Here is an 18,444-nt window from a genome sequence, read left to right on the forward strand (position 1 = left end):
CCCAATTGGATCTGTGTTGTTCAGAATGGAAAAAAAAATCGGATTTGGGGGTCACTTCAGGCTGCCCTGCGAATGAGGCCTTTGATATCTCAAAGTACAATCATAATCATAAAGATGTTTGTTGTTTTTTTTTTTTTTTTTTTTTTTTTTTTTTTTTTTTTTTTTTTTTTACAATTTTTAAAGCTAGAATTGTATACATGTCTTTCATATTTACCTAAAGATTTAAACCTAAAGAAAATCTGTCAAAACTATTTAGAGTTCCTTAATGAACTTCTAACAATAGCTTGCTAGAACTTTGGCCTATTCCTCCAGACAGAACTGGTCTAACTGGGTCAGCTTTGTTGATAAACACACCTTTTCAGCTCTGCAAACAACCTTCTATTGGACTAAGATTATAGCTTTGCCATGATTAATCAGTCATTAATCACTGATTCATTTTGCTAGCATGTTTAGCATCACTGTCTGAACTGGGTCTAAAGGCGGGCATACACTGTACCATTTTTCCAATCGTTGCACACATCTACAGGGTTTAAAAGTTCACAGCTCACGATGCATGTTTAACAATGTGCGACCCGACTATCTGATGCGATCTACCTGCTCCCACTGTACATCTAAAAAACACGTCGGAGTGAGATTTAGCTACTTAGACTTGTCTATCCCGAAGCTAAATGAGTAGATGACTAAACTGAAGCTCACTAGAGTGGAATGTGCTGTCTTGGCAGATTGTGCAATTTTGTGCTGAAAGCCCTAAAAACAGAGGGCGACGTATTTGGACAAAGACATGACTGAGCAAACGCGGCTACTACGGTCTGTCAATTTCACAGAAAGAACTCCATTTCACTCGTACCCCAGCCATGCTGCTGTGTTTTCATCCAAGAGGAAGAAGAAGAATCCTTGTTTGCCCAATGAGCCATTTGCTCACGACGGCCGACTGAATTAAATTTTTTTTTTTATTTCAATTAGATTTTCTCCCGACCTTATGATTCCTGATCGGGAGGCGGTCGTGAGTTGCTGATCGCCCCTCGTAACCCCCCGAACACTACACAACGCACGATCAGGCTGAAAGTTGGCCCAATTGAAAAATTCTTGCACGACTGGAAAATCGTCCCGAAAAGGGCAGAAAATCATACAGTATATGCTCGGCTTAAGCTTTAACTTGTATGATGTCCTTTATTTTCATATAATGTCCTTTTTCCAGGACCCTATCAAGTTCAAAACGAGCACCATTTTCTTGTCTGACAAAACAACCCCATATCATAATGATGCCACCTTCGTACCTCGGAGTTGGGATGGTGTTCTCATGTTGGCAATCATTGCTCCTTCTCCCTTTGAATGCTACCATGGTTACATGGCATTTGAATCAGTTCACTGTTCATAATGACCCTTTAATACCAGCCTTCATTTATTTCAGCCCCAAATCATTTCCTGCATCTGGAAATTGTACCTGGTGATAAAATGGACTCTTCCTGAAATCTTAGTCAATTTCTTTAGAATATATGCCATTATTCCACACATGGAAACCACATCTTTAAGGCGCTGTCATCAAATTTGTCCACCAATGTACCAGATGACATCGTCTGGACTTTCAAAAATTTATCAAAATCTTTAATTTGAAGAAAACAATAAATGAAATCTAGAAGAAATGTTTTGTTCAAATAATCAATAACCCTAATTGAATCAAATTTCAGAATTTACCAAAAGGTTTTGTGTTCTTTTCTTTAAATAAAGTGCATGCAAGCATATGACTTAGGAGAAAATATTTGAAAAAGGATAACAATTATCATGTCATGTTCAGTTAAAAAAAAGAAACAAATGCTCTAGATTTACTTACTGATCTCTGAGACCTTCACCGTCACAGGATTGGAGATCTTTTCCGCTACCTTGCGCCACTTCCGTCCTCCTCCGGTGCTGGGTCCTTCTTCCTCAATAAAAGCTCGGACCCGGCAGATGTAATTCCCTCCATCCTTGCCGGTCACACCCCTCACCCCCAGCCTGTACTCCCCCTTTCCGATCCTCTCCAGACTCGCCTCCCCTCTCCCTGCTCGTGCTCCATTCGAGGAAGTGTTGGAGATCACCAACCCGCTGTGATCCATACTGATGATTGTACTGTTATCGGCCAGCCAGGTCACCTCCAGGGAAATTGCAGCCAGGTTGTCAGCAAAAATGTTGCAGAAAAGGGAAAGGGTGTTGCCGGGTGACAATAGCAGGGACGGTGAAGATGTAGAGGTGGAAGAAGCTCTCACAGTGAGAGAATGGCCTTTGGACAGAAGGAAAGAGAATACAGATTAAAGTTGCAAAACAGACTGTTGAATTACACAACTCTATTGATAAACATACCAATTAGCAAGTGTTAAGAAAAAACAAAAAAGAAAAAAAAATGCAATCTTCACAATGTGTTTACAAAAAAATATGTTTCAACTTTTTCCCCCCAAACAAACTGCTACCTACATGGTTAGCAATAATAATAGCTCAGGTTGCTAGCCAATGGTTAGTGTAATACTAAAAATGGTGGCTATATGCTAGCATTATGGCAGCCATATCACTAGCTAAACAAAGAGTTAAGTGCTTAATTTAAATAAAACAATTATGGTTGCAGAGTTACTAAGCTTATTAAGCTTTTAGCTCAGTCACTAGCTTATCCCCTTGAACCCTACGGACCCACCGGCGGGTCCAGCTGCTACGTGACCTCGTAATTTTACCAAACCCCCAGTACTGATGTAAAAAACATATTTGGCACAGTTTGGTGACATTTATGGATAAATGTGCCAAAATGGCCTCTCCGCCTAAGAAATTTCTCACTAATACCATTCTAAAATAAATATGATTCATCTGATTGAGTCCAAATTTGGTATATTTTTACACAATATTTACATTTAAAAGTCTGTACTACTTTTTTGTGCTATAAATAATATTTTGGTAGTGTTTTGCAATGTTTATTTCAAAGAAAATTTTGGCGAGGTTCAAAAAATGCAAAATATTTTGTATTTTGTCCCTAATATTTCAGGCAGGGTCAAAGCTACAGGTGCTGACACCAGAAAACCATTCTATGACATCTTACCTTTACAGACGTACCAAAAGTTTCTTCTTAAATCTAATAGCTTTGAGGCTATAAGTTATTTACTTTTGTGTGTTTTTGTCAGGCAGAAATTTATTCATACCCCCTTAGGATGTAAGAGGTTATGCACTAGCTGAGTGGCTAAGAAGCTAAAGTGACTACACGATCTGTACTGCGAGGACGATCCGTACTAATGGCTCTTAGGAATATCTGCAAAAGATACTCATCAGTTCGCCATAATAACAGTACCTGAAGCACTGTTCTATTTATTTTCTATCCTTAAATCACAAAAGAATGCTAAACTACATCATACCAAAAATATCGAACAACTTTTGAGAGAACGAGATGCATCTTAGATCCTCTCTGTTAAATAGCTTGTTTGGCATCATCATCCGATATGCTCAAAGCAGTCTTGTACTATATACCATAAAAGTATTGAAGTAAATTGAAAGGCAAACAGAATTACTCAGAATTACTACATTTAGCCGGATGTACGGTAGAATCCCATTCCTGGAACAGGAAGTACACTAGTTAGGAAGGAAAGAAAGAAGTAATTTAGGTCTTTTTTATAAAGTCAAATTGAGAGCATCCCGATTGTATTTCTGGTTACACATGTGCAAATTAGCTAATACGGATCATGCCAGCAGCACAAATTGGGTAGTGACAATGCTTAAACCTTTTTTCGGCAACAAACTGCTATCCACATGGCCAACAATAACGATTGCTCAGGTTGCTAGCCAAGTGGTTAGCATAGTACTAAAAATGGAGGCTCTATGCTAGCATTATAGTAGCTGTATCACTAGCAGAGCTACAAGTAAAGTGCTTAATTTACATAAAAGCTAGCCTGATAAACCAGACTAAATGTAAGATTAAATGTGTAATTTAGTCTGGCCCCGATGAATGAGACATGGGAAGATTGTTGATAAGAACAACCCATTGTTTTCTCAAACCATGTCTGTGCCTATTGGCCAACGTCAACCAATTAGAGCAACTGACAGTGACATAGAAAGCGCGACAGGGGGGAGTGTAAACAAACAGCCTGTCGGTAAAACGGCGAATACGTCCTTCTTAAAAAATTAATGAGTGTAGAGCCTCTTCCTGCTCACGATTCAACTGCCTGGGGCATTGATCGAGGCTAGACCACTCGCAGGCAAAAATTATTTAGGCCGCTGACGGGTGGGGCTAGTTTACTAGGCTACATAAAAGCAGAACTTTACGCATTATGGTAGAAGGGTTACCAATTAAGTCGGCATTTTGGGAAGGCTCACTTTTGCTAAAGCTTAGTAACTAGCTTCTCTAGTTGGATAGCTGCTTAGCTATCCAACTAGAGTCATTGAATTAGTATTTTGCTTAAGGAATACAATTCATATTTAAGGGCCTAGTTAGCTTTTATAGGGTTCTCTTAGCTATCATTACGGATAAATCAAAGGTATATCACACAATTTAAGTTTAATTGAAGTGTCTATGTGATAAAAGAAAAATAAAGACCTAATCTAAGATTGTTATTTAAAAACGGTGACTGACCCAACTGGGACATGATGAAGGGCGGCCATTCCCTTTCCCATGGCTTTTCCTCAGCTAAGATGCTCAGGATGACATTTACAATCCTACCCATTGATTAAAAAAGGCCCCGCATATTAAAAATGTCAGTCTTTCTTGTGTATCTTCAAGCCATCAACCAGATCAAGGGTTTAAATATAGTCTCCACTAGCGACATCAACAGAGATGATATGGGAAAGAGTCTCTGTGTGGTGTCTGAAGAAAGACAAAAGGTACAAAGAAGACTGTGTTTAACTTTGCTCATCCTCTTTACCAAAGCCAGTAAGTCAATATGAAGTGACTGGGGCACAATGGATGCCAGTCCTAGACCTGTGTGTGCTGTTCATGTTTGGTTTCATTACAAACCACTGGGTGCTCTTCAGCATTTCAGAGGATATAAGGTAACCTAGAGAGATAAGAAGATATGGTCTCCACAGCAACTTCAGTGAATGACTGTCTGGGAAGGGCTTTTTATAGACAGGATAAGGCAGAAAGAAGGCCTTTTTTTAGGGTCATGAACCTCCTGGGAGTGGGCAAGATGGAGAGTGGAGAGAGACTCTGAAGAGGATCCCTTTAAAACAAAAGGAGCCACAAAACAGGCAGAGAACTCTCCCACGTCCCTCGCTCTTCTCACACTGTCTTCTAATGTTACTTCATTTCCAACTCATTAGCACAAAGAGCCATTCCTACCCATGGTAACCTTAAAATCAAGAGCAGGATCTGAAAACTATCTGTTGCAGAAACATTATGATAGCACATGTGTCTCACTCTGAAGATTTTTTAAGACATCCTTTGAAGACACGCCAGCCAGCTTTGATCTGTTTTAAGAAACAGAACTAAAAAGGTATTCAGACTTGAAGCGAAGGACAAATGGAGTCCAGGGAGTCCAATAAAGCACCGAGCATCAAGGCACAGACCTGCAGGAATTGATTTTTTTTTTTCCACCAAGCAATCGGCTTATGAGCAATGGACGTATGAGTCACCTTTTTTTCTTTTTTTGATGAGGTGCCATTCGACACAGATTGATTCTGCACAATGTCATTCAAGCAAGTTACAAATTAACTCTCCTTCTCTTTGTGTTCTTTCAGTACTCTTCTTTCACCCCACTCTGAAACCATCTGAGGATCCTGTATGTTAACACTGACAGTACTCTAACACACCCCAGGAGACAGATTACTTCTACACTGAGTGGTAGGGGCCAAAATAAACAGCAAAAAACACAGTCATTTATTCATCAGGATGCTAACTAAATTTATTGCCTTGTACAAAGAAAGCTGTAGTCAGGGGCAGAGTTCCCTATGCTTCAGGAAAATAAGTTAATCATCTATAGATAAAAATGAAAAACAAACAGTGATACTCAAACAGGTGCCAGAATTTTATATTGGAAATGTTCATATTATGCTCATTAGAAATGTGACAATTGCCTTTGCAAAAGGGCTCCAAATTTAATCCAACTGGAAAGAGAGCACCCCTAAACACCAATATTTCATTACATTACATTTTGCCAAAGATTTCTATTGGATTTGGGTCTAAATTGTGACTTCTTGCACATGGATTTGCACGTTTTATTGAAGCTTTGGCTGTATGTGTTGTATCATTATGCTAAAATGTGCAACTTTTACATTTTGTTCCCATAAATACAGTGAATGTAAAAGATTAAAGGTATTGCTCATGCAAAACGTAATAGAAAAAAGACTTTCCTCAACGAGAGGAATTCATTTGAATTATTCATGTAAAATTTGTCTTAAAAGAGCAAAACTGATAGATTTTAAGAGAACATTGCACTAAAATCTGTTCTGCAGAAACAGGCATCTTTCCTTTTCACACATTCTTCCCATTTGTTAAAGCCTGCTGCTTACATTACCCACAATTCAGCCTGACTGCCAACATTTGGGAATGAGATTCTCACACAAATTGTGTCTAATGTAGCCTAAAGCCTGAAGCAGCGATTAGGAGGCAGCTGCTAAGCTCAGGTTTTTTTTAACAAAAAACCATTTCAGACTCCATACTCAGTAGTTAACTGATATATAGATAGTTATAGAAACATCACAATGTAAACAAGGGATAGTTTCCTTACTTGTAGGAGTAACAGTAACTGTCCCCATCTCCTTCACGCTTGCCACAATCCTCGTCCACTTCCCTCCGCTTTCATGTGTCCATTCGGTCCCGTTGCATTCGTAAGTCCCTTGGTCAGACACGGTGACTCTGGAAATCACCAAACTGAACACGCCATTCCTGCCATTGACCAACCGTACTCCGCCGTCCAAGTAACGGCTGGAGTACTTTGAACCTGTGGTGACATCTCCCTGAGGTCCAAATGTGAGGATTTCCTCCGAAGTGGCGCCCTTTTTCATCAACCACGAGACGGAAAGGTAGGTTGGGTAGGTAAGCTCCCGGCTGACGTTGCAGGAAAGTGTGAGTTCGCTTCCCTCCGGGACACTGGAGGGTAGAGTCTCGGGGTACACCTTGAGGGTGTTGGGGATCACTAATGAGAAAAAAAAAAGAAACATTTTATGGTTAAATGAGCTGGATGTTTGAAAGATGAAAGACAATGAATACATTTAGGGATGAAAAACATAGAATACATTTCTAAATGAAAGAAAAACCTATGTAACCAAGGAGAGATTAAATCAGTAAAAAAAATAAATATTGTATTTTCTGGACTATAGGGCACACCGCACTATAACCCACGCCCGATAAATTTTTTGAAAAAACTGGAAATGTACATATATAAGCCACACAAGGCTATAAGCCGATTACATCAACTGAACTGTCCCACACCAAACCTGTAGGAACTAAGAAGAATGCTAGCTCCCGTTAGCTTGTTGGCTCTCAGCAGTAAGAGCTTTTAATGAAAGATGGGGCTTCTTTAGCTCTTTATTTCAGCTCTGCAGTAGTTGAACCCAGTCTCTTCATTGGTTTAGGTGGCTTTAATATGGCAAATAATTGTCCAAATGTGTGAAGTTGGGACATTTGCCATGCATGCTGCTAGAATTTTCTTGTGCTAAATGAAAATTAGCCCCTGAATCTTTCATTCCCAACTTTGACTTCCCCCCCTCTGGTGGTTAGGAAAAATGTACAGAAAAGCCGCAACTTCTAATAAGCCGAACGGTTCAAAGCGTGGCAAAAAAAGTAGGGGCTGATAGTCCGGAAAAATACAGTAAAAAAAATCAAAAAACTATTTACCTAAATTAATTCATTAATATTTTATTAATTATGTAATTTATAAATTATATATTTTGGAAAAAAAATAATATAAATTCCATAATCATTTAAAGTTTACTATATAATTGATAAACGATATATTTGAAACCAGGTGGTTTATTAAATGTAGGTCCCACCCTGTTTCAGGCCCTTGAATGCATCAATGCCCAGTTTCTTCCCCCATGTTAAATGTTTAAGAGGAACCATAAGGCAGGGTTACTAAGCTAAACTGAAGGGAGATTACTCAACATTTAGCCGTTAGAGTGAGATATCAAGCGGATGAAATAAAGAACCATTTAATATTATAATGGTAATGATGACCTCATAGATCTTTGCTTCATTAAACAACTTTCCATTTCATGTGGTGCAGTTATTCTACGTTATAGGGCTGGATAAAGAATTCAATGGTGAAAATAAGGCTGATTCATTTACTGTAATCTGACCACTTCAACTGCTTAAAGCAGAGACAAAGTGAAAAGTTTCAGGATAAAGAAGTACATTTCTGATTGACACACACCCAGGGGAGTGTTCAGGTAAACTCTCGCTTTCACTCCCAAACAACAGAATTCGTTCCTCTCTTTCATGCTGTGCTTCTTTTGTTTCTAATTTGCAGCTCAGGGTAATATTCAGGCGTTCAAACTGGTTTTTACAATGCAGTCTCTAGTACAGCAGAGCCAGATTTCTTTATCACTATAAGAACTCTAAAAAAAAAAAATACATCCTTTATGACTGTTTTCAGTTGAATCCACGTCTCATCGTTTCACAACAGGGAAAGTGGAGGAACAGACGGATTCTTTGATGATCGGAATGTGAGCAGTGGGGATATGGGGGGCTAATAATGCTGAATAGTAACCTCACAGTGGGGTTTGCATGTCAGCACACAAACTCCGCTTCATTATCTCCACCAACATATTTAGATTTTTAACACAATGTCGCAAACACAGAGGCAAAGAAATGAGTCATTTACTTTAAATTACTTATCTGAACACAATCCTCCATTGTTAGTTTAATACGTACCAACAAAAAAACATCATTTAGAGAAGATTGTAAAACAAACTTTTAGAGAAAACATTTTGGCAGTTATGATCTCTTCCGGTACTGGTGACTAAGTCAAGAAGAATCGAAACCCATTTCCACCATTTTTGAATATGTGATCTATGACTAGTAGGGTCAGCTCCAGACTTTCCGTTTTCTCACACAACCAGACATGCTTCCACATGTCTGGTTAAAACGAAATACAGTAAGTTAGTGACGATATATATGGCTGTAATATGGACAATAATGACTCAAAACACACAACTGCCACTTTTTGCCCTTATATTTATGTCATACATTCATTATATGATATAAATGTAAGGCAGTTATAAAATTGTTTGGCATCTTAGGGCTTTGACACAATTAAAATGTTTGCTTGACAAATAAAAACTACTCAAAGGGGTAACGACAAAACACCATTAAATCCACAGCTATGATAGATGGCTGAAAGAAGTCGACAGCCAGACCTCTGTGAAGGAGCGAACATTTGACAGGACATGTCATCGAAAAATTTATTTATGTGCAAGATAGCTTTTCTTTTTGCAGGCAAATTAGCCACACTTAGAGTTACTTTTACCTTACTATGATTTCTTCAACCACATTGTGAATTTCTGGCAAGGTTTTGTTTTTTAAACCTCTTCCTTTGGGAAACAAGCTCATTATTTTAACCCAATAAGAGTCCCAGCAGCTCCTAGAGATCTAAGATTCATCTCTTTATCCGTCCAGTTTGGAAGCAGATTTTAGTCATGTTGAAATTTTGCCCAACAAGAGGCAGATGGCTCTGAATAAGAACTACATAGTTGTGCATTGTTGGAAATGCACTGGTGGCACATTTACACCCCATATGAAGGACTGCTTTGGATGCTTTCAGTTTGAAGAAACAAGGAAATAGCCAGATCCCATAGATCTGACGATAGAACTAAAGACTTGCAGCTTGATGCAAACTTATTTAGCATATATGTGATCAGCTAAACCATCAAAAAGCAATACACCTAAGATATATTTTCTAAAAAGATTAATAAATATCCAATAAATTAAAGGCAAACTTAATGATATTGCCTTAAAGAATAAAAAGGGCTGGGGAAGGATGATTATAGTGAGGTTTTACAAATGCACCATTGTTCATTGTGAAAAAAGCATATTATTTAGCAAAAACTGTATTTGTCAAATAATGCCCAGAAATAGAAATAATGTAATATTTTTATATTAAAATTCTTTATTCTTCAAAATCTTTTGTCAATGTATTATGCATTTTAAAATATTGTGGTGAGCATTTATTATATGATAATAAATATCTAGTCAGGATAACAAATCATATAAAAAATACATTTGGGTGAATTGTGAGTTTTATTTTTAATATCTTTATTTTTTTATTTTTTTCAACTAGGCATTGGTTACTGCAGTATGTTTAGTGATATAAATCACACTTCTTTATGCAACTGTAGTCCTTAAGAAGTCTAGGCTAAATGATTGTTTTTAATCAAAGAATCTTTTGAATCAAGGATTTTATCATTATCGTATGGTAACATGGTCAAAATATTATGATAAGATTTTACGGCTATATCGCCCAGCCGTTTTGAAAAAATAAGTATAAATGCTGACATAATTCTCAGTATTTTTATTTGTAAAGTATTGGACTCCAAAATGCATTCAGCTGAATGTAGATAAAGAGAACAATGTGGCAATTTTCCTATTTCCTGAAGCAAACTGGATATATTTTATAAACATTTAGACATGTAGAAATTGAGCATAACCTTTTGAATGATTAATTAATAATGCTGATATACCAGTGTCTAAACTTTGGATTGTTGTGACAGTAATTTCTTTATCTTAAATTAAAGTAGTGTTATCTTGACTTTAATTTCTCATAACTGTTTTGTTTTCTCAGTTTTTATTTTTTTATTTTTTTATTTTTTATTTTTTTACATTTTTCTCAGAAATAAATGCTTGTTTTGATGAAAAAAAACTGTTTTAATCCTTATTGTATTGAGATATAAATACTTCTTGCTTGTTTTTCAAATTCTCTCTAGGACTGAAACAATTAATTGGATTAATTATGAATTATTGAAATAAGTCAACTAATTTAGTAATGGATTAATCATTAACTGGAGTATAGAGACTCTAAAACATGCCTTTAGCTGACAGAGTAACCCACTTGGTGCAATAACTATACCAAGATTGTAAAAAAACTATATAAACATTTTGCATTTAAGATAAAAAAAAAAGTTTTTATTCATCAATATGCTCAAAGTTTTAGTTTCACCTGGCTTAATTTCATTAAGTCTTCTTTAAGGAACCTTTGGCTAACCGAATATTAATGATCTGATTAATGGAAAAAAAAATTGATAAATTTGCTAAATAATTGTTAGTTGCAGCCCTAATTCTCACCTGAGCTTGGTTAACTTCAAGCTTTATCTGGTTATAATGAGACACCTGTATCACAAGCTTCTGATTTTAAGGTTAACATTTATATCATATATCTAAAAATGAGGTCACCTTCAGCTTAATTAATCTTGAAACATTTTACCACATTTTCAGGAATAGTAATATCTGTAGCTTTTGATCTAGATAGGATATCATCAATATTTCAAGAAGATAAATTTAAATAGTTTCATTATCTCCTCTTACTGAGATAAAAAAGACCTAAAACAATTTATATGTCATCTTATGATAGTACAATCTGGGGTTTAATTTACTTTAATAACTGTTTAGTTATTCATCTTGATCTCATATCTGGAGTTAGTTTTCACAGCTCAACAGCTTCATTATCTTAACAGCTCAGGGGGAACTTTCAGTACTTCTTCAATTAAGAAAGCAATACGGTCTAGAATGAAACAGGCATAGTTAATGATTTCAGAATAATTAACCCCTAAGCTTGATTTATTTAGCTGATCCTTTGACATTCTTATTTTGAAATCCTGGGATTTCAACCTTGACTAAGTGACGATGAGTCTCTCTTGACTCATAGGACCATGTTTACCTCTAACTATAAGAAACCAACCAATAGCAAATTCTTTAAAACATGAATATTAACATTATTGACTGATAATCCGGTCAGGTGTTGGTTAGAGTTTGTATTTTCTGACTAAACATGAATCTTATGAAGCCGTCATCAAACTTTTAATTACATTTTGTGATTGAACTTTGATGTTGGATGATCTACTTCATGAGTTTTCCAAGATGCTCGTGGAGGATGAGATTTAAAACGGGAGAAACAGGAAGAAGTCATTTTCAAAAGAAACCCGTTTGAACCGCTCATTGATGGGGAAGTGCTGCTGCACTATGTTGAGTAGCTATGGCAGATAACAAGAGCGGTGGAAATAATTGTTTTGCTGTGTCTACTAAAATTACCCTAAAAGGCTTTTTCAAGCCTTTAGCAAACTTCATTTCAGCTGTTCTTACATAACGATACATCCTGAGGGTAGGAATGATAGAATTACATGTTTAAACTGATGAGGACGGAGCACACGTCTGGTCTGGTAGAAATCTCATTCATTATGGCCTAAAGACAAGTATCGTTTACAGATATTTCCTTCGACCTACACTGAAATCATTGCACTTGCTAATACATATGCTTTGCATGTACGAGATGAAAGCTCTCGCATATAAACACGGCTGCCTTGTTAATTCAGGTCTAAATTTAACAAGGTGTCTGGGGAGCTGCGCTGGGAAGCAGAGAGCAGCTGAACATGATGGTGCATTATGGAGATAACTAACCTGCTGTCTGATTATGCTCTCCATCACTTTATCTCGTAAAAATTTAGGTTTCGAAGTGAGAAAACTCCCGCTTCTCCTGCCCCACAAGAGGGCTTTTTGCTTATTTTTTTTCTTTTTTTTTTTTTAGAGAGAATCAACATACTGAGCTGTGGGGGGATTTTGTTTTCAGGGAGCGTGTTCTTAATTACCATCAAGAAAAAAAAAAAGCAAAATGAAAACAGCAATCTAATTAAACCAAGGACAAACTACTGATGAGAGGATTTATGGTGTGAAAAAGGAGACAAACTGAAAGGTAAAAATCAACTTTGGTACATCTCAGTTTATCAAAAAGAATAATCCGATGCAGGAAGTCACTGTATGGCGGTAGGTGGTGCATCTTAACGGTGTATAAAAAGAATAAAACCCAATTTTAACCAAACAATTAGTTCAACAATGCCTCAGAAGACGTCAGCATGATCCTTTTACACGTCCACCATCCAAATGTGGGATTATTTTCCAGCTTCAAGAAGAAATGTCCAACTTCACTCCCCAAGTGTCTGTTTTCTTTAAGAATGGCCTCTTTTTCAAACCACCCAATTCAAAAGAATGGGACCACCATGTAGGACTGCAACTTCATAGACATTGTCCCAGTACTCATTAAAGAATTCAACTGTCCAGATCTCCAAAGTGGAAATAAGAGAATACAACTTGTACCACATTGTTTGATTCTTTGTGAACCATGACGACACTAGGAAAAGTCTAATGCAACAATTTTCACATGAGCATATATTTAGCCAGGAGGTGATGCTTATAATCTAAAGTCAGGGTTTTCTCTTCTTACGCCCTCTAATGAACCGGCTGTTACTTTCATTTGAAATTAGAACCTTAAAACGAAGCACAGACATCAACGATGTAAACAACTTCTTTTCTGCTAGTTTCTTAGGGAGGGAGCTACTCTTGTACACGCACACATGCAGCTGTAAAAACATAGAGCCTGCATGTTAAAAATGCCAAAAAATGAAATCCTGTTTACTTTTAACCCTGAATAATGAATTAGCTGAGTTGAGATGGTAATAAATTAGGGTACCACTTACAGTGAAGCCAGCCAATAGGTTTGGAGAAGGATCTGCATTTTCTTTCTCTAAAACGACGATGTGTCCGAAGGTAGGGTTTTGTCCTGTAACGGGTTGCTGATTGAGCCTACACTCTATCCATACAATTTGTTATCAACAGTAGCAAGATACTTCACCTTCATTGCTTGCTGTTGGTGGGCAGAGGGCAACTGGTTTCACCAACAAGGGTAAGCACCCCCCTCCTCAGACATCTTATGCAAAACATTACCTATTGTCATTCGTGCAATATTCTACTCTTTCACTGTGCAATAATACATGCCAACTACTGTGTAGTCTGTGCAATTTTTTCTTATTTATAAGGTCGGTATATCTCTGCAGTACAAGTGCTATAATGGAAGTAAAGTACAATAAAGTTGAGTCTAAGCCAAAGTCTAACTGTATGGCAACTACTCTCAGTCTGCCCCAGGGCAGCTGTGGCTACAATGTAACTTTTCACTATCAGTGTAAAATGCTTTGGATTCCTTGGACATAATAAAGTACTATATGAATAAAGGGCATTTACAGTTAACATAGAGGAAATGCTGCCATTTAGGGCAATTTTATGTGGGCTTTGATTTCCAAACATCTTCTGCTCTTTGTTTACAGGAAAACCTAGTTGGGGAGGAAAGAAAAGAACAACTGTTGAAAGGATGGCATAAGTTATCCTGTCCAAAGTTTGCCATAAGTGCTCTACCCAGATGAGATCAGAGATCAAAGTAGTACTTTTTATCTGACATGAAAAACTCTGTGGTAAAAGTAAATAAAGAAAAAATACCACTGCTTGTTACCTGGAACACAATGGTTGTGGTATCATGCTGTGGGAAGGCTTTCTTGCAAAAGGGATAATGATGTTGCTCAGAGGGGATAAGCAGGTGTGTTAAGCAAAAAAAATAAATAAAACCTGTTGGTAGTAAGAGACCTAACCCTTAAGGGCAGATTAGACTTCTGCAACCGCACACATCAAATGTCACTTGGGTCTGGTCGCGAACCAGTTTTGCTGGTATGCTTCTGCATCGTCGATCTGGAATTTCTAGGGACACACAGCAGTTTCCAGCCAAACCACTAGGGGGAGCCTAGCGCTTTGGCTGGAACTCGCAAACTCGCTGGAACTCTCAAACTTGGCGAATGGTCACAAGAACTTCGACGGCGCCGGCGGGAGTGTTTATTTTCCCAAACAACAATGGCACATCTGCAAGATTTCATGGTCACAGAGATGGATCTAGAGTTGCTAGACATTAAAGAGGAACAGGTTCTGTTAATGGAGTTGGCAAAAAGACAGATTAACCTTTCACCGTAATTGTCCATTGTAGTTGTTCCTCAGTTTTTAAAAATCGCGCAACCCGCACCGAATCGAGAAGGACGACTACACCTACAGCCGGAAAGGCATACCAAGGCTTTTTGTTTTCTAAAAAAAAACTCAAAGAATACAGCAGTATATTCAGAGCAATGGATTACTTAACATCTCTGTGTGATTGCAGATAGCAGCAAAATCAAAACCAACATCCAACTCTTTAGCTCCTGTCAGAGCCGATTATCTGGTGTGATGTCACTGGTTTCGGGGCTGCAACCGAAGCATTCGGTTGCAACCGCACACATCAAATGTCACTTGGGTCTGGTCGCAAACCAGTTTTGCTGGTATGCTTCTGCATCGTCGGTCTGGAATTTCTAGGGACGCACAGCAGTTTCCAGCCAAACCACTAGGGGGAGCCTAGCGCTTTGGCTGGAACTCGCAAACTCGCTGGAACTCACAAACTTTGGCGAATGGTCACAAGAACTTCGACGGCGTCGGTGGGAGTGTTTATTTTCCCAAACAACAATGGCACATCTGCAAGATGTCACGGTCACAGAGATGGATCTAGAGTTGCTAGACATTGAAGAGGAACAGGTTCTGTTAATGGAGTTGGCAAAAAGACAGATTAACCTTTCATCGTAATTGTCCATTGTAGTTGTTCCTCAGTTTTTAAAAATCGCGCAACCCGCACCGAATCGAGAAGGACGACTACACCTACAGCCGGAAAGGCATACCAAGGCTTTTTGTTTTCTAAAAAAAACTCAAAGAATACAGCAGTATATTCAGAGCAATGGATTACTTAACATCTCTGTGTGATTGCAGATAGCAGCAAAATCAAAACCAACATCCAACTCTTTAGCTCCTGTCAGAGCCGATTATCTGGTGTGATGTCACTGGTTTCGGGGCTGCAACCGAAGCATTCGGTTGCAACCGCACACATCAAATGTCACTTGGGTCTGGTCGCAAACCAGTTTTGCCGAATCGAGAAGGACGACTACACCTACAGCCGGAAAGGCATACCAAGGACAAATAACAGCTGCTTTTTGTCCACGCACTTCCGCTTGAAGTCTGTGCTGGTTTGCAAGCGTCCAAAGCGAAGTCAGGATTTTTTTTAAGGGTGCTCGATGACTGTTGCAGAAGCTCGTGCACAGAGACAGATTTGACGGTTGCAAAGGCTATCCATCAGAAGCATAAATTGGCCTTTAGTGGTGGTAAAATGGCCTAGTCAAAGTCCAGACCTATATCTAATTGAGAGTCAGTAGCAGGACTTGAAAATTGCTGTTAAAATTACAATTTTCAGAGACTATAAGGGCAACAAGAGGATAAAGTTGCTCCAGAATGGTTTGTTTGGGTAACTGCAATTGAAATCTGCTTAAAGAATGCATTGAAAATGAAAGTTTTCCAAACCAGTCTATACATTTGTATTGTATGTACTTCATATCATCACATAAAATTCAAACATATAAACATGTTAGTTTCAATTAGATATAATGTGGGAACAGTTAAACAGGTTTTAATACAAAATGTCTATGATCTTTAAAGGAATTATTGACTTTGTATTTGAAACAAATCTTTGTGGTGATGTTTAAGGCTGGGAAATTAAAGTTTGAGCTAATAATGTGCTCTTTTTTTAAACCTTAAAGAAAATTAGAATCCCTTGAAGTGCTAATTAGCAAATCAATGCTAATGACTGTTTGGTCTGTTGGTTTACCTTGCAGTCTATTACCAAACACTAATTCTTCATGTTTGTGTGTGTTTTACATGATTTTAGAGAGTCCCTGTATGTTTGCATGTAAGATAATCATCATCAGTCTTCTCATTTTCAGCACTTTCTTATAGGGAGGGAAATGTGATGTTATGCAACACATAGCTGATATTTTGCTATCAGATGAGGAAGAGTCACAGGTGATCTGTGAGATCAGGCAGGGTGAGATCATATCAATTTATGTTTGAGTTGCAAATGTCTATCAGGAGAAAAAGCAAAACTTTCCGAGGTGGTTAAACAGTTGTCAAACAGGTTGTTCCTATGGTACACTGGTTTATAATACTTCCTCCTTTAAGAGCAGTTCCTTTTACAATGTACAGAAATAAACTAAAGCTGATCTGCTTTTTTGGTGTCCGTTTTTTAAAACTTCCTAAATCCTCAAAATAATTATTAAAACTTCCTTTTAAATTGAGTTTTGGTAAATCAGTTCCTTCGTATTAAATCAGATGCCTTGTCTAAAGTGTTTTTTTTCTTTTCTCACTCTCATTGTTTCCACAGGCTGCTGTCATGTTCCTGATATTTAAGCTTAAAGTTTCACTTTCAACTCACTGGTTTATCTTATTGAAACCACAATCCAAAAAAACGTCTCTTGACTAAGCACAGGACTGCACTGTTATGTAAGGTCCTTCCCATTTCATGGGGATGTAAATTTAACAGTTGTCTAGCAAACAGCCGAGGCAAAGTAAGCATTTAAAGAAGCTTGCTACTCACAGAGTGCTTGAATAAAGTAAAGTTTCCTGGAAGGAAAAAGTGTGCAGAGACAACTGAACCTTCTAGAGCAGGCATCCCCAAACTCGGTCATCGAGGGCCGCTGTCCTGCAAGTTTTAGAGGTTTCCCTGCTTTAGCACAGCTGATTATAATGATTGCAGTAGAGCAAAAGCCTGTTAATCAGCTTTCAATTAAACAGCGGCCCTCCAGGACCAACTTTGGGAATGCCTGTTCTAGAGGATTGGCCAATGTTTGGCCAATTTTGGCAGGTAGCATATTTAAATGCATAAAATGTATATGCGTAGTTTGCATCCTGATTAATAAGTGCATTCAGCAGCCAATCCATTGAGATCATGTGAAGGACATACATTCCCACTCCCTCCATCTGCTCTCCAACTGTGTCATTTTAACATGTAAATAGAGGAAGAAAAATATCACTTCTAAAAATATCGGCAGCACAATTCCAGGATCGGGTAGACTGATGTCAAGATGTCGGCATCGGTCTTAAAAAACTGTATCAGTCGCTTTAACCAGCGGAAACCGCATAATGACATTTTGTATGCTTTAGGACAAGACGGAGGGCCTGACTTAGCTTTGATGGCCTCGTCAAACTTTTACTAATATCTTTAAAATCATGTTGCAAACTAAATGTATTGCAGTATAAAGCAACGAAGCACCAACTTTTTATTTTTAGACTTGCAGAAAGTAGGGTATGAGTATTGGTAGCGATGTGATACAATATGCATTGCGATACTCTGGTCAGGATACCATATTTTTTTACAAATTGCAATATCAAGATATATTGTGAAATATATTGTGTTAGAAGATATTCATCGTCGAGTTATTTAGGTAGCCATGTTGTTTGAGTCATTATGCAAGGCCCCATCTACCGGGGCGGGGGTGCAGAAGTAGTGTTTTAGGGAAAAACGTATTTAAAAAAACAAAACAAATCATGATATATTGCAAAATCGATTCCACTAGCAGAGAACCAACAAGCCCACTACAAAAACAACATAGGCTTCTTGAAACCCTCAGCAA

General features: G+C 37.8%; 1 protein-coding gene across 1 annotated transcript in view; it reads right to left on the reverse strand.

Annotated features, from left to right (window-relative positions):
- Positions 1-18,444, reverse strand: part of si:ch211-132g1.7 (prostaglandin F2 receptor negative regulator) — a 95,542-nt gene that overhangs the window by 67,644 nt on the left and 9,454 nt on the right. Inside the window, exons 4-5 of the mRNA XM_038298896.1 lie at positions 6,672-7,079; positions 1,832-2,257 (exon numbers count right to left, since the gene is read on the reverse strand). Of these exons, the coding sequence (XP_038154824.1) occupies positions 1,832-2,257; positions 6,672-7,079 (834 nt within the window). The remainder of the gene's footprint in view (positions 1-1,831; positions 2,258-6,671; positions 7,080-18,444) is intronic.

Source organism: Cyprinodon tularosa, unplaced genomic scaffold, assembly GCF_016077235.1.
Source record: "Cyprinodon tularosa strain WSP-4 unplaced genomic scaffold, ASM1607723v1 ctg417, whole genome shotgun sequence".
In the NCBI taxonomy this organism is placed as follows: domain Eukaryota; kingdom Metazoa; phylum Chordata; class Actinopteri; order Cyprinodontiformes; family Cyprinodontidae; genus Cyprinodon; species Cyprinodon tularosa.